Here is a 15,534-nt window from a genome sequence, read left to right as displayed (position 1 = left end):
AAGAATCACTACTGATAATCAGATCAAGAGTATTACTCCCTCTATTTCCCTGTACAGTTCCTTATTATACTCATCAGAGTCATTAGGCCTATAGCACACTCCTACTCTCAATTTTGATCTCCCAATGCTTATGTCACACCAAACTGACTCGACACTGCACTGTCCAGCGATGTTGACTGGCTTCACTTCCTTGGATTTTATGGGTTTCTTAACTAATAGTATAACTCCTCCTCCCTTCCTATCTTGGCTATCTTTCCTGTACTCATTGTACTCCCCAAATTCCAGTTCTGCATTCCTTATATCTGTGTGACACCACATCTCTGATATCCCGACTATATCTGCCTTTGATGTTCTGAGCAATACCTCAAATTCATCAAATTTATTTACCAAACTCCTAGCATTGGTATACATGCAAGTATACATGCACCTGTTCCTATTCTTAGCTACCCTAACACAACTGATGTGTTTACTTGTACCGCAATGACTCCCAGCAGTCTCTGAAATACCTGCATCTTGTTTTCCAGACTGCTACTCATTCCAATAGAAGCAGTGCAAGAATCACTTTCACCTAATTTTGATATCATATATTTGGCTTTCAGGAAAGCTTTTGACAATGTTGCACATGGAGACTATTGTACAAATTGGAGCAGAATGGTATTAAGGGTAAGTTGCTACAATGGATAAAAGGATGGTTGAGTGGGAGAAGACAGAGGGTGGTAATTAATGGGTGCTGCTCTTCGTGGACTAATGTTATTAGTGGAGTCCCACAGGGTTCGGTGTTGGGTCCTCTGTTATTTTGTATATTTATCAATGATATTGATGAGGGTATATCAGGCTTAAAAGTGTCGAAGTTTGCAGATGATAGAAAGGTTGGCAGGGTTGTTATTGACAGTAATGGCAGTGTGCTACTGCAACACGATCTAGATAATTTTGGCAGATGGGCTAAGAAGTGGCAACTGAAGTCTAACCTTGACAAATGCAAAGTACTGCATATGGGTAGAAGTAACCCCAGAGAAACGTACCAACTGTGTGGTACTACACTTAAGGTGGTAGAAAAAATGAAAAAAACCTGGGAGTAATTGTGCAGTCAGACATGAAGTTTTATGAGCAATGCAGACAGGCTGCCAGGGCAGTCATGGGGGTTTTGTCAATGATATATAGGAATTTTGCTATCAGGGAGAAGGAGATGATTGTCCCTCTGTATAAGGCAATGGTCAGGCCGCACCTTGAGTACTGTGTACAGGTCTGGAGGCCTTATTTTAGGAAGGATGTAGATTTGCTTGAGCATGTACAGAGAAGGGAAACAAGATTGGTGAGGGGAATGGAGGGATCCTCTTACCAAGAGAGGCTTAAGTTCTGCAAATTGCAGTGGCTGTAGACTAGGCACCTGCGCGGTGATCTGATTGAGGTGTATAAGGCCTTGAATGGGTTGAGCACGCTGAATTCTGATGGGATCCTTTCGCTTGTTCAGATTAGGAACCTAAGGGAGCATAAATTCAAATTAAGAAAAGACAGATGTAGAATAGATGTGCGGAAATTTGCCTTTAGCCAGCAGGTGGTTAATTGCTGGAAAAAACTTCCATCTGTCATTGTGGAAGTTGATAGGTTAAATTAATTTAAGGAGGAACTGGACAAGCATTTGGAGGGAATGGTGTGATTTTTTTTTTTTTTTTTTGGCTGATGCTGCATAAGCTCATACGCTTGCTTTCTTGCATCACATGCCACTACTACTACTACTACTTCTACTACCTCTGCCAGTAGCTACTGTTAATCTTTCAGTCCTTGTATCCCCCCAAGCTAGCAATTTTCGAACCCACCTAACACTGCCTCAATAGCATTAGCAAATATTCTTGCACTCTTTCTATTTAAGTGTATCCCATCCCTGTAGAAGCAGTCTCTGCTGTTAACAAGTACAGACCAGGCTGAAAAAATTCTACCCCTTGAGCCTTGCACAATGTTTCCAGGGCCGAATTGATCGACAAGGCTCTCATCATATACTCCCTCCTATCGTGTCTGGGCAGAATTGCAGACACTTTCAATTTCAACCCTAAATCATGGCTTTTTTTCAACAGTGACCTGTACTTGTTAAGTAATTCTGCCAGTCTCCTACTCTTAATATCATTAGTCCCAACATGTACAACAATATCATCCTTTGTGCCCTTAAAAGATGATATCTGCTCTACAGCGTCATCAACCTTTGTCCCTGGCAGACATACCCTGATCCTATTCCACCTATACTATTTGCATAGCATGTTCCCCATTTCCCTGACAATAGAGTCACCAACAACTACTAGTTCCTGTGGGACCAGTGCAATTCTGCCTTGGGGGTTGCCGCTGTGTTGCGTGATGATCATGTGCAAGCTCTGTTGTTGATGTGGGCAGCTGAGAGCTTGATGGGCCCCTCAATTTAGATCCTTCGAGGGCATCCGCCCTGTCCTTCAAGCTCTCATATAGGCCGATAACAACACTGAGTTGTCGCCTCATTTCCTCACACTCCTTACATCGCACGCACACAAAGACATCCCCTTGGCAATATCATGTCCTGTACCTGATTGCTTCTCAAACATCAAGCAAGCAGTGCATTTTAAAAGGCTGTGATTCAGAGGGCAACTGCCCCCCTCAATTCTCCCCTGAGCCACAGCACTCCATTTTGCTTGAGCCTTTTGCTTTGCTGCTCTGGTCTGAGTTACGATTCCGATTCAATTTCAGTACAAAATTATAACCTTAAACTTGTATCCCAATGCAGTTGTAACACTATATATCTATATATATTTTTAAAGTGTCAAGTATTATCTTCAAGTTTCTTTATATAAGTTCCGTATCAAGTTATCTATTATGGTTAAAGCTTTGTATGTTTCTATGTATATTTATTAAACCTGTTACAATTCACTCTGAGAAAGCCGTAATTTTATTTTACTAAGTTATCTATTAATTAATTATGTTACGTTCGTAAAATCTAAGTCATTATATGTATTTAATTAAAGTACAATTTAATTGACAATGAAGTTCAACATGATTAATAAATTACTGAGTAATTGATAATATTATATACTATACTATACTATACTAAGCTAAGCTAATGCTATCTAGTTCGGGATATAATGTTGTATCGTATAACAATGGTGGCAAGTTACGATCCGTAAATCTACGGACACTTAAATATTAATTAACTTCCAAAATCTCGCTGTCTCAATTCAGAATAAATTAAGGATCTTTCCTAGGTCTATAAGCTACTTACAGAAATAATTTAATATAACAATTGGTCAATGAAGTGGTTAACTATAGCTAAGAAACTTCCGGTTCGCCGTCTCTGCAAAATTTGTAAAACACGTGGATTAGATACCCTTACCGATACTAAGTAATAATCTACAAAATCTCTATCTACGTTAAAATTTAAACTAAGTATCATAACTAGTAATATAGAGCTACTCTAGAAAATAAGTTAATATGCCAATTTATATTAATAAAACAGAAAAAACTTCTCTACGTTCCTCAGCAGTAAAAACTTCGCCTAATGAGGAAGTAGTTCTGCAGAATAACTGAGAGCTGGGATGGATATGTTGTCAGATGCAGCTGTCACACCTAGAAAAATGACGTCCAGTTGCTGCTTGTTATTTAATGCTTGCTGGATCCTTAGCAGTGTTCCCATGAGGTTGTTGATGGTTCTGAGGTAGTACTGAATGCAGGTATTCTGGCCTATGTTTAAAGCAATGTTGAATAATAGTATCCAACATACATTGGATAATTGGGTAATGCCCTGTTCTTTTCCATTTCCTGTACAATTTTTGTTTATTTTTTTAAAATTACCTTTAATTGTGGGTTTGTCCTCTCTGAAACTTTTAGTTCCTTAAATGCTCCTTGTGCTATATATAAGAGCGATTGCAAGAATGCTATAGGTTTTGCCAGTTATATTCGATAAAGTGTTTTAGAATATAAATCAACTCCAGACACTGAGATCCTCTTGTTGCTAGTGTTTTCAATTTGTTCATATTTAAAGCTTTCATTGTATCATCCAATTCACTTTTTGCTTCCCAGTGTTTTGGTAGTGGCATATTCAGATCCCCCATTATGATTGTATCTGTATTCATGCTCAGATTTGAGGTAAGCCATATAAGAAGCTCAGCTCTGTTTTCTTTAGTATGCTCCAGTGATAGGTATATTAAGCTTAATTGAAATCTCTTCATTTCTGTACCGAAAGTGGCAGTAATAGCCTCGAAATTTTATGATTGCGATCTGTGTTCGCTGACTGCCAAGAATCCATTTTTGAACAAAATCATTACCCTGTCTCCTCTTTTATTTTCTCTTCCATTTGCGATGCAATTGTAACCAGAAGAATGCACATGGGCATCAAGGTACCTGTCATTTTGGAGCCATGTTTCTACTAAGCATATACAGTATTTCTCTGAATTAAGCAATAAGCTTTGAAGTGTGTGCAGTTTATTTGAAATACTTCTTACATTTTGCAGAAAAATAATAATCCGATTAGATTCATTTGTGTCAGTTAGGTTGTTTGCTGATTGCTATTGGGCAATTTGAAAGTTTGCTGCACTGTTTGCTGCCTACTTGAGGGCTTCCTAGCCCTTTATGGTTTCACTAGCATTCCAACTGGCCAGATGTTTCTGTCCAAGAGACAATCTTCACTGTTTACTGGGCAGGTGATTATGAAAGAACCGTATGATTGGATAGCTTGTGCAAATTTGCTTAACCTCTACGTCGATCCCTATTCCTCTTTCTCACATTTCTATTATGAGACTTGAGATTTGTCTGTGGGTTGAGTCATGATATAAATATTTTTTGTCTCATTTGTACAGAGGTTATGTTGAATCTGCCCGCTAGTCTCTGACTGTGCCCTTATGAATGTTTCGTTGCGGTCTCAGTTCTATTGTGCTCATCATTTCTTTGTGATGTTTTTTGATGCTTGTAGCCTACAAGATTGCTATCTAAAGTGGCTTCTTGTGTATGGGAGAGCATCCATGGTTAGATTCACTTGTCACATTTTTCTGCTTTGGGGAGAGGGCCGCAATCTGCACGAATGTAGGTTGTTTAGTAAGACCAAGATCTATTTCTGTTGTCTGTTGTCTATTTCTGGGCTGGTAGGGGAGAGAAGAAAAAGTTTGTCAGGGTCTGCCTTTGTTCCTGGCCTAGGCATGATGTCTTTCTTGGTGGAGATTTCAGGTACTGATTTAGTCAGGTACTCTTGGTTGCTCAAGTGTCTCGCCACTCTTATTATGTAAGATATTACTCCTATCATTCCTTCTTTTTCCTTCTCTATCACTCTGAAATTTAGTTATCCATGTATGTTGTTCTGTCTTCGTCATGTCCACGTCATTGTTTACTGCCCTATTTTCCACTTTCTTTATGGTTAATACTGCACTGTATCATCAAAGTTTCTTGCGATGACCGATTAACTGGTTAAAATAAATTTATTAAAATAAAAATGATATATACATAAGATAAAACAGAAATAAAATAAGATAAAAGCTTTAAAATACAATAAGATAGAGTTAAAATATATATAATAAAAGCGTTAAAATACATAGGTAGTAGCTTTCGAAGCAAAGTGCCTCTTCATCAGCTAGTCTGTGAATGGTGTATTTCAGTATATACTGAAGTACACCATTCATACATATATCAGTATATACTGATATATAAAATACATAGGTAGTAGCTTTCGAAGCAAAGTGCCTCTTCATCAGCTAGTCTGTGAATGGTGTACTTCAGTATATACTGAAGTACACCATGCTTTTATTATATATATTTTAACTCTTACTTATTTTATTTCTGTTTTATCTTATGTATATATCATTTTTATTTTAATAAATTTATTTAACCCGTTAGTCGGTTGTCGCAAGAAACTTTGATGATATAATGCAACCCGATGCACAAGGCCTGTTTTCTAATTTTCTAATAATACTGCACTGTGTTTGTCATTTCTTCTATCTATTAATTAATTGCACTAGTACTGTATTTAATTTTCCCTCTAATAATTTTTGAGTCATAGTGATTTTAATATTTAGCTCCCAAGGCGCATTTAGGGCTAGAGCCTCAAGCTGCGAACAAATTTAGACTATGTATATAAAGTGCTTAGCATCATAATACACAGCCATTTCTGAATAAACAGAAAATTTTTAAGGTGGCATCGTTTTAGGTTATATCTCATATTGTGAATGCCTTCACAACGAGTTGCCATGATATTGCACTACTTCGAATAAGTAACGCTTCACCTAAGGAGAAGACTAGTGTTACTTATTCTCAGATAGGTACCACCACCCAGACAGCGCTGTTTCAGGGCTATTTGGCCCTTCGTCAGTGAGTGGGTAGGTACCCAAGTGATGCAATGATGGCAAAAACAGTTATGAAGTATAACTCCACAATATGAGAGATGCCTGATGGTGTATGATGTATTTAGACTAAGGCGCATTTAGGGCTAGAGCCTCAAGCTGCGAACAAATTTAGACTATGTATATAAAGTGCTTAGCATCATAATACACAGCCATTTCTGAATAAACAGAAAATTTTTAAGGTGGCATCGTTTTAGGTTATATCTCATATTGTGAATGCCTTCACAACGGTACCTATCTGAGAATAAGTAACACTAGTCTTCTCCTTAGGTGAAGCGTTACTTATTCGAAGTAGTGCAATATCATGGCAACTCGTTGTGAAGGCATTCACAATATGAGATATAACCTAAAACGATGCCACCTTAAAAATTTTCTGTTTATTCAGAAATGGCTGTGTATTATGATGCTAAGCACTTTATATACATAGTCTATTTAGCTCCCTTAATTCATTGTTCTCCTCCTGGATCTCCTGCAGGGCCCTGTACATCAGAGAGAGGAGTTCTGATAAGTGATTTCATGTTTGCTCATGTCAGGTTCCAAGCTGTAGCATTCAATTTTCCCTCGCATTCTAGTCTTTCTGCATTAACTTATGCTAGAAGGTCTCAATTTTTATCACCGTCCTGATGTCTCATATCATGTCTCTGATGTTCACAGTCATCTGGGCATGTGTCACACCCAAGGATTTCCATAATTGAGTCACTAATGATATTATTTCATTCTCTGGATATCCCACAGCAGTTATCTTGTGAGAAGTCTGTTGGCTTATGATCACTGCAGTCATAGTAACTTGACTCGCGTACACTGGACTCTTCCTTAGATGTCTTATTTCCTGGTTCTCTCTCTCTCTCTCTCTCTCTCTCTCTCTCTCTCTCTCTCTCTCTCTTTCTCGGTTTTATATGATAAACAGAGAAATTTTTTATTTCTACATCGGTTCAGGAGAGATATGTCAACTGAAGAACAACATCTCCCAATTATAACTTGTGCATTTAATAGTATACTTATTTACTTTTTGGCATAAGCTACATGTTTGTTCAGTTTCTGATCCCAGTTTATCCATTCTTTGCAAGCCAAACATGTGTTGTCCTTTTGCTTTTAAGATCATTAATTCCTTGGGGGGAAACAACAGAAAGTGGGCTACTGAAACTTTCCTAAAGCCTTTCAGCCCAGCTGCACTAATAGCAATATCTATTAGGGGTGGGGCATCAACAGAGTGTATGACTTTGTAGCGACTTAGTGTGGTCTGTTTCCTCGATGTGCTAATGTATTGCAATTAAACTGTATTGGAAAATGTCCAATCGGATATTCGCTGTTTTAATCTTAAAAAATAAGATTTACCTGATTACTGTTGTCTTCTGCTGGTACTTGTTTCAGTAGCTGGAGAAGAGAGCTATCCACTGATACCAAATGTGCTTAGTTTGAGAGTCATAATCTTTACTAAATTAACTAAAAAGCAGAGCACAAAAATTCAGTTCTTTACAGACTTCCGCCACCTAGCAGAGTTTGTTAAGGGGAAGTCTTGTCTGACCAGTTTAATTGTATACTATGATGTGGTCTCAAAGGAACTGGATGCAAAAAATAATTCTGATATCATATACTTTGATTTTAGGAAGGTTTTGATACTGTTACACATGAAAGTATACTGTATAAGTTGGAGCAGTATGGCATTAAGGGTAAGTTGCTGCTATGGATAAAGGGATGGTTGAGTGGGAGAAGACAAGAGAGTGGTAATCAATGGACAATGCTCTTTGTGGACTAATGTTATTAGTGACCCCCAGGGGGTCTGTGTTGGCCCATTGTTGTTTTTTGTATTTATTAATGATATTGATGAAATTACATCAGGCTTAATGTCCAAGTTTGCAGATGATACAAAGGTTGGTATGGTTGGTAGGGTTGTTAATGACAGTAAGGATGGTACACTACTGCAACAGGATCTAGAAAAGTTGAGCAGATGGTCTTCCAACGGTCATAGGTAGTAACTCAGAGGCCTTGGAGTGAGGGCAGTTTATTTTGTTGTGAAGCCATGTTGTGGGAATAGGCCATAATCTGCAATGCTGGTCCAAGCAGGTTGGCAGATTTTGGATTGATTTAGTCTGGCATCCTAGCTTTGTTCTATCCATCATGGTTGATCCTGCTAAGAGTACGAGGTGGTATCAAAAAGTTCGTACCCTTACCTAGAAAGGTGAAACTTCACAGAAACTTTAATCCTTTTCTGTGTACTCTCCATGTATGGTATCACATTTCTCCCATCTATAGATCAATTGTTTAATGCCTTGATGATAGAAGTCTGCACTTTTTGCCTGAAACCACAATTCCACTTCATTGATGACTTCCCAAGACGAATCAAAGCACATCCATGCAATGGTGTCATCATTGTGCACCCAGCATTCATTATTTGTCACAACCGATCAAAAAAATTTGCATTACACAAATCCAACAGTTGGCAAGAACATTGCATTCAACATTGTTTCTGCAAAGGCATCAGCAATCTTAGAACCCATTGTGCGGAGACCTTAGACATATCCAGATGGTCATGTAAAATGCTGTGGGCAGGCCCATAACTAATTCTCACTGCATTTGCGAGAAATGAATTGTCACACGTCTGTCACTCAGCACCAGCTGCTCAACCTTTGCAACCATCTGACTGTCTGTGGATGTTGATGGCCTTCCTTCTCTTGGCTCGTCAGAGACACTTGTATGACCACACTGGAACTCCTGTTTCCACTTTTTACAGTGTCACAGGATGGACAATTCATTCTGCCCGTACACAGCTTTCATTTCTTCATCAATTTCCTGAGCTTTCTTGCCCTGCAAATGCAGGAACTTGATCACTGCTTGATACTCTACTTGGTCGACCATAGCGTCCTTCCTCAGATTCCGGGCTCCACCTCTGGTATGTGATTACCTACGGGAATAAAATTTCACATGTTAGTTATTGAATATGTAGACAACTTATATTAAAAATGGCATTTTTCTACTGATGTTTTGTCTAGGTGGTACAAACTTGTTGATACTCTTGTGTATACTTCCAGTGGCATAGTTCTCAGCTTCATTGACACTCACTAACACACCCACCATTGTAAGGTATCAGTCCATAGAGTTATATATAGAGGTTTTTTGAGGCTGTACATTTGAGACAGCAGTGCATCGTACATTGGACCCCCAACTCCATCAGTAGCATGATGCAGGCACAACAAACTATAATCAGCAGTATGACTACAAACACATTAAACTGTGATCAGTAGCACTTGACTGCTTCATGAATAAGCATCTTTGCTTCTTTTAACTGCAAATGAGAAATAAAAATTTTATTAACCAATCCCATTTTCTTAATCTAATGAGATGTAACAGTTTCATTAAGATACATTAGGTTAGAAAAAGTAAGAAACAAGAAACCTCCGAAAAACTCTCAGAAGCCTGTAGCATTGAAAAAATCAACTTTTTATATACTATAAAGTTACAGTGTTACTGCAATGGGATCTAGAATGGGCTGAGAGGTGGCAACTGAAGTTTAACATTGACAAATGCAAAGTACTGCATATGAGTAACAGTATCCCCAGAATAACATACCAACCATGCTGTACTACACTCAGGGTAGTGGAGAATGAAAAAGACCTGTGGGGTAATTGTGTAGTCAGATATGAAGTTTTCTGAGCAGTATAGACAGGCTGCAAGGATAGCTCATGGGGTTTTGTCAATGATATACAAGAATTTTGCTAGCAGGGATAAGGAGGTGTTATCCCTTTGTATAAGACAATGGTTAGGCCACAGCTTCAGTGCTGCATACAAATTTAGACACATCATTTTAGGAAGGATGTAGAGCTGCTGGAATGAGTACAGAGAAGGCCAATAGGATTGGTGAGGGAATCACGTGGGTTACACAGTTTGGAAACTAGGCACCTTAGAGGAGACTTGACTGAGGTGTTTAAGGCTCTGAGTGGAAAAAGTAAAATGAATGAGGACGAAATCTTCACAGTAATAAATGTTTCTAGAAGTAGAGGCCATAAATTCAAGTTACAAGTGGGGGCATGTTTAGCCTGGATTGCAGGACGTTTTATTTTAGCCAGTGATTTATAAATTACTGGAATAAGTTGCTTACATGGGTTTGTTGAGGCTGATAGTCGGGGGGGAAATTCAAAGGTCAGCTGGATAGTTACCTATGGAAGGAGGAAATTCCATAGGTTGTCATTTTCTCTTTTATAATATATTAATTATTTTTTAAATTTAATATTATTATTATTATTATTTTCTTTTTTCTTTTTTTTTTGGCTGGTGCAGCGTTAGGTTTCTTTGTACTCCGGCTATTACTAATATTAATACTAATAAAGGTTTACTCTTACTGGGAAGGGCTTAAATAAGTTCTGCAAATTGCAGCATCTGTAGACTAGGCACCTACAAGTTGATCTGATTGAGGTGTACAAGGCCTTGAATGGTTTGAGCAAGCTCAATGCTGATGGGATTCTTCCTCTTTCTTAGATTATGCACCAAGGGGGCATAAATTCAAACTGAAGAAACACAGTTGTAGAACAGACATGTGGAAATTTGCTCCTAGCCAGTAGTAGGTGGTTGATTGCTGGAACAAACTGCCATCAGTCTTTGTGGAAGTTGATAGTTTAAGAAATTCAAGGAAGAACCAGGCAAACTTTTTGGAGAGAATGAATGGGAAGTTTTTTTTTTTTTTTTTTTTTTGGCTGATGCTGTATAAGCTTGCTTTCTTGCATCATATGCCTCTACTAATGGTAATGCTAAGTATACGTGATAATTGAACTTTAGCACAGGTAGTTCCTGACTTTACGAGTTAATTCATTCCTAGTGTTTGTAAAGCAGGAATTTATTTCCCATAGATATAATGTTAAAAATAGGGGTTACGTTCTCAACAATGAAATTAGTTAGCTAATTAGTTTATGTTTAAACAATCATTGATTTATCCAAAGAAATGAAAATGTCACCTGTAAAACCAAGCAAATTATAATATAAAGAAATTATTTATGACTTACAAATGTTAAAGAATGTTTATTCTTCATCATCATTGACTAAATGCACACTCATTGATCACTCATTATTGGCTTGGCACTCATTGGTTTGTTGCACAGGGAGCCATCTTCTTCAGAAATGCTTTAAGAGGCATTTGTTTCCAGGATAATCTTCCTTTTTCTTTATAAATTTCAATAGCATGCATAAGTATTTTTTAACGGAACGCACAAATTGCAACTAACACGATTTGCACAGAGTAACAAGTTTACGAAGCTTAAAAAAAAAGGAATGAAGAGACGATTCTGAAAATTTATTTATGTTTTTTACACGATTGACGATTTTAGTAAAGGAGAAATGCATTTCACCATAATAACGAAAAAAAACTGCACAATTCCAGCCTATTGGTATTTTCACAAATGCAGTAACGTGGAGGTTTCTACCCATTTATAATTGCTTGCAGTAACAGAAAAGCCCAATAAACCAGAAAGTGCAATTTTTATTGTTTTATGGTCATGACCTCCAGAAATGTGCTGTAGAAAAATATCACATAGCCGTTCAAAATTGGTTCTTATAACAGAACATATGATAACAATGAAAGTATAGTGCATTTTAATGATTTGAATTGGTAACTAACACAATTTACACTATAAAAATGAACTTTTTGAGAGTTATATAGCAAAAATTTCAACTTCCGAGGTCGTGGAATGAATTACCAAAAAACAATAAACTGGAATGGATTAATATCATAAAGTGGGGTACACTGTAATTTATAGCTATGCGGGTGGTTTGAAATGTGGCATTTATAAATGTTTAACATTCATTTTTCACAATTAATGTTCATATTTTTGATTTTGTTGATACTTTGATACTTGAAAAAAAAACCAAAAAAAATCTCATAAACCCAGGAACTTGTAAAGCGAGAACTGCCTGTACTTTCTTAACACAACCCTTCATAGACCATGTCTGCTCATATGCTGACTTCACACCTCTCTGACCATTGATAGGTATCCAGTTTAAAAATTTTAGTGTCGAAATTATATATAATAATATGTGCACATACCAGGCTAATGATTTTAGTATATTCCCCCTGATAGGTGAGTTCCTGAATTTCACAAAATGAAACTTATTTATCATTGAATCCTTTGGAGAACCTTTTTCAATGTCTTAGTGTATTTTCTTGGTGCATAATAACTACTGCTGCTAATGCACCATTAAAATTTTAAACCAAACCAATCTTAGTGTCTAAATATTTAATTAATATATGGAAACTATTTTATATATCTTCCAACAGAACTGGATTATTTACTCCTTCAATAGCATTTGAAATAGTGTGTCGAAAATATATAGAAAGGTATCATAACCCAGTACAAGATATTGCAGGCTACACTGCCGAAATACTTCTGGATTCAGTAAGAAAAAGTGCTGAAATTGTAAGTTTTATTTCAAAATGTAAAATATTTATACTTGTATTGTACTATAATTAGTTTCTATTCTTAATCATTCAAAAAATAATAACTTATAATCAGGGCTGACAATAGTGTTTGTAGAACCTGAGGCAGAACCTTGTTAATGACACCTAATTCATATTGTATCTTAACACTGCATATATATATGCAGTGCGGCACAGTGCCTATTTTAGATAGCACCTGTGTCAAATACCTCACTTGTGCACCCCTAATGCCGGCCCTGCGTATAATAAACTAATATAATAGTCAATTTTTCATATTTAAAATGGTATTAATATATTCCAATGTTAATTTTCAGATTCTGTACAAATTAAATTTAAAGAATCCATTGCATTTATATTGCCTTTATTTGTACTTATATTTGTTTAAGCTTCACTGGGACAATGTCCTTTCTACTCCACCTCTTTCAGCCACAAGTGTTGCAAAATACATTAGGATAAATTATATTGAAATATAGAGAATCTCTAATTGTCACCTTTATTTAACTTATCATTGCTATTGTTTATGATGAATTATTGACACCATGTTAGTCTTAATACATACAATCATTATTTGTAAAAGAATAAGAGAAGTTTCCCTGAATATGATACGTAGAACACTTTCGTATGATACTCTACAAAAATTAAAATGAAAACAATTTAAAAAATCGAAAAACTTACATTCCAGTCAAAAATAATTAAAAATCAATTGAATGCAATTAAAAATCAATTTAAATGCAATTAAAAATTAAAAATCAAGTTAAAAATTAATTTAACGAAAAAATTGCAAAACAATTTCCCTTCCTTTGTTTTGTTTTGCAATTTTTTCATTAAATACATTTTTTACTTGATTTTTAAAGGAAGGAAAATCATTTTACAATTTTTTCGTTAAATTAATTTTTTGCTTGATTTTTAATTGCGTTTAAATTGATTTTTAATTATTTTTGACTGTCATGTAAGTTTTTTGATTTTTTAAATTGTTTTTGTTTTAATTTATGGAGAGTATCATACAGAAGTGTTCTACGTATCATATTGAGGTAAACTTCTCTTATTCTTTTGCAATTCATATATCAATGTAGAACATATTGGGCATTAGAGCTCTGGTTCATACTATATAGTACAATCATTATTGCATGTTTACATAAAAATGAAACTGTAAAGAGATGAATATGAAATATTAAATTTCTTTTTTTGCTGTGAAAAGAAGCTTAAGAACAAAAAAAAGGCTCTTACTTGAATACAAAGTGATCCTGGCGTTTAATGTTATTAAGTTGGTATAGCTTTAGGTAATGTTTTTCTTTTGTACGCAAACAAAGCAAGTGCTGGACACATTAAGTGTATGCCATACTATTTTCACTTGCTGCTTTGGGAGAATATTTTGCAATATGGCACCTATATAAGAAGCACTGCATATGATGTGCAGAGTGAGAGCAGCTATTAAAATCTGTAGTATTGAAAAATGTATCTGCAGTATTTAAAAATGTCAGTTAGCAGTAAGTTATATGGTGTCGATATGTTTTTACAACTCAGAAGGTTGCTTCGCTCACCTCTGACTTGTGTTACACGAACCCAAATTATATGCTTTTATATTTTAATTTTTTTAGTGGGGGAAACCCTCGCACCCGCTCTAATAATCAAAAGATGTACAAAAGTTATATTATATTATTTTATTATCTAAAAATAAATTAATAACAAAATCATCATTTATATATTTGATTATAAACAACATTTCTTGTCAATTTTTTTGTTTTTGATTCGTTTTCCATTAATACAAAGAGATTTTGAGCTGCCTTCACTCTGCTTAATGCAACGTACAATTGTTCATGTAAAAAGCATGGTGACGTTAAGTCAACGCCAACCTTAATGTTTGACCTTGGCTTTTGTTTATTGTAATACTAAAAGCCAATTTCACAGGAAACTGTGTTCGTTGAAAAATGAAGTTATATTCCCCTTTGTTTGAATACATATGAATCCATGGAATATATGCTTTCGATCTAGCCCTGTCACCTGTGATGTGTTCACAAAACAAACATTTCCACTACACATAGTCTTGTAACATTGCAGATTCCATTTTTTATATCTAAGTTTCTTAAAACCGTAACAATTGCATTTACCTTTAATAGTAATTTATGCGGAGATAAACCTGAAGTCGCCAGAGAATAAAGTGTTTCGGGTGTTACAGAGTTGTATTCTTCAGCATTACAACTATCTAGCATAATTTGGTCTGATGAATAAACTATTTTCAATTCTCCTGGAATCTTAATTTTGGATAAATTTTTTTCATTCAGCAAACAGTATTATTTTTTGTGGTTAAATTGAAATTTTTCTTCCAAAGGAGTTTCGATACTTCCAAAAACGTCATGTATTAAATTTCCTAAACTGTGAATATTTTCAATAATCTCTATTTGATCATTTTCATCTTTTATCACTTTATCATTTTTTACAATTTTTTTATTTTTTATCAACGATTGGAGTTTCAGTAGAGCTATCGACAATATTTGTGATTAATTTTTTTGCTCTTTTCATATCTTTCCTTTCTTAATTGTGAAGCCTTTAACTTATTATAATTGCTTTATTTCTTCAATACCAGGATTTTTAAGTGCTGCTTCATACTCTTCAAGATCTTTTCTTTTCTCAGCCTTTCTGATATGTTCTCTCTCTTTTCTATTACTGCCATTATTAACAACAATGCTAATAGCTGAAGAAACTTTTCAAGCTGAGATTTTTTTTTTTTCCCTTCAGTCACATTTTTCCATTCTGACAACTTATGAAAATATT

At 35.7% G+C, this 15,534-nt stretch overlaps 1 protein-coding gene across 1 annotated transcript in view; it reads left to right on the top strand.

Annotated features, from left to right (window-relative positions):
- The window catches only part of LOC150080329 (dynamin-1-like), a 265,277-nt gene that overhangs the window by 172,000 nt on the left and 77,743 nt on the right, over window positions 1-15,534 (top strand). The window contains exon 11 of the mRNA XM_090380686.1: window positions 12,604-12,742. Coding sequence (XP_090236812.1) covers window positions 12,604-12,742 — 139 coding nt within the window. The remainder of the gene's footprint in view (window positions 1-12,603; window positions 12,743-15,534) is intronic.

This window comes from Mastigoproctus giganteus, chromosome 9 (assembly GCF_048544385.1).
Source record: "Mastigoproctus giganteus isolate SK-2022 chromosome 9, ASM4854438v1, whole genome shotgun sequence".
Classification (NCBI taxonomy): domain Eukaryota; kingdom Metazoa; phylum Arthropoda; class Arachnida; order Uropygi; family Thelyphonidae; genus Mastigoproctus; species Mastigoproctus giganteus.
The sequence above is the reverse complement of the archived record's forward strand: the minus strand, read 5'-3'. Positions and strand labels throughout refer to the sequence as shown.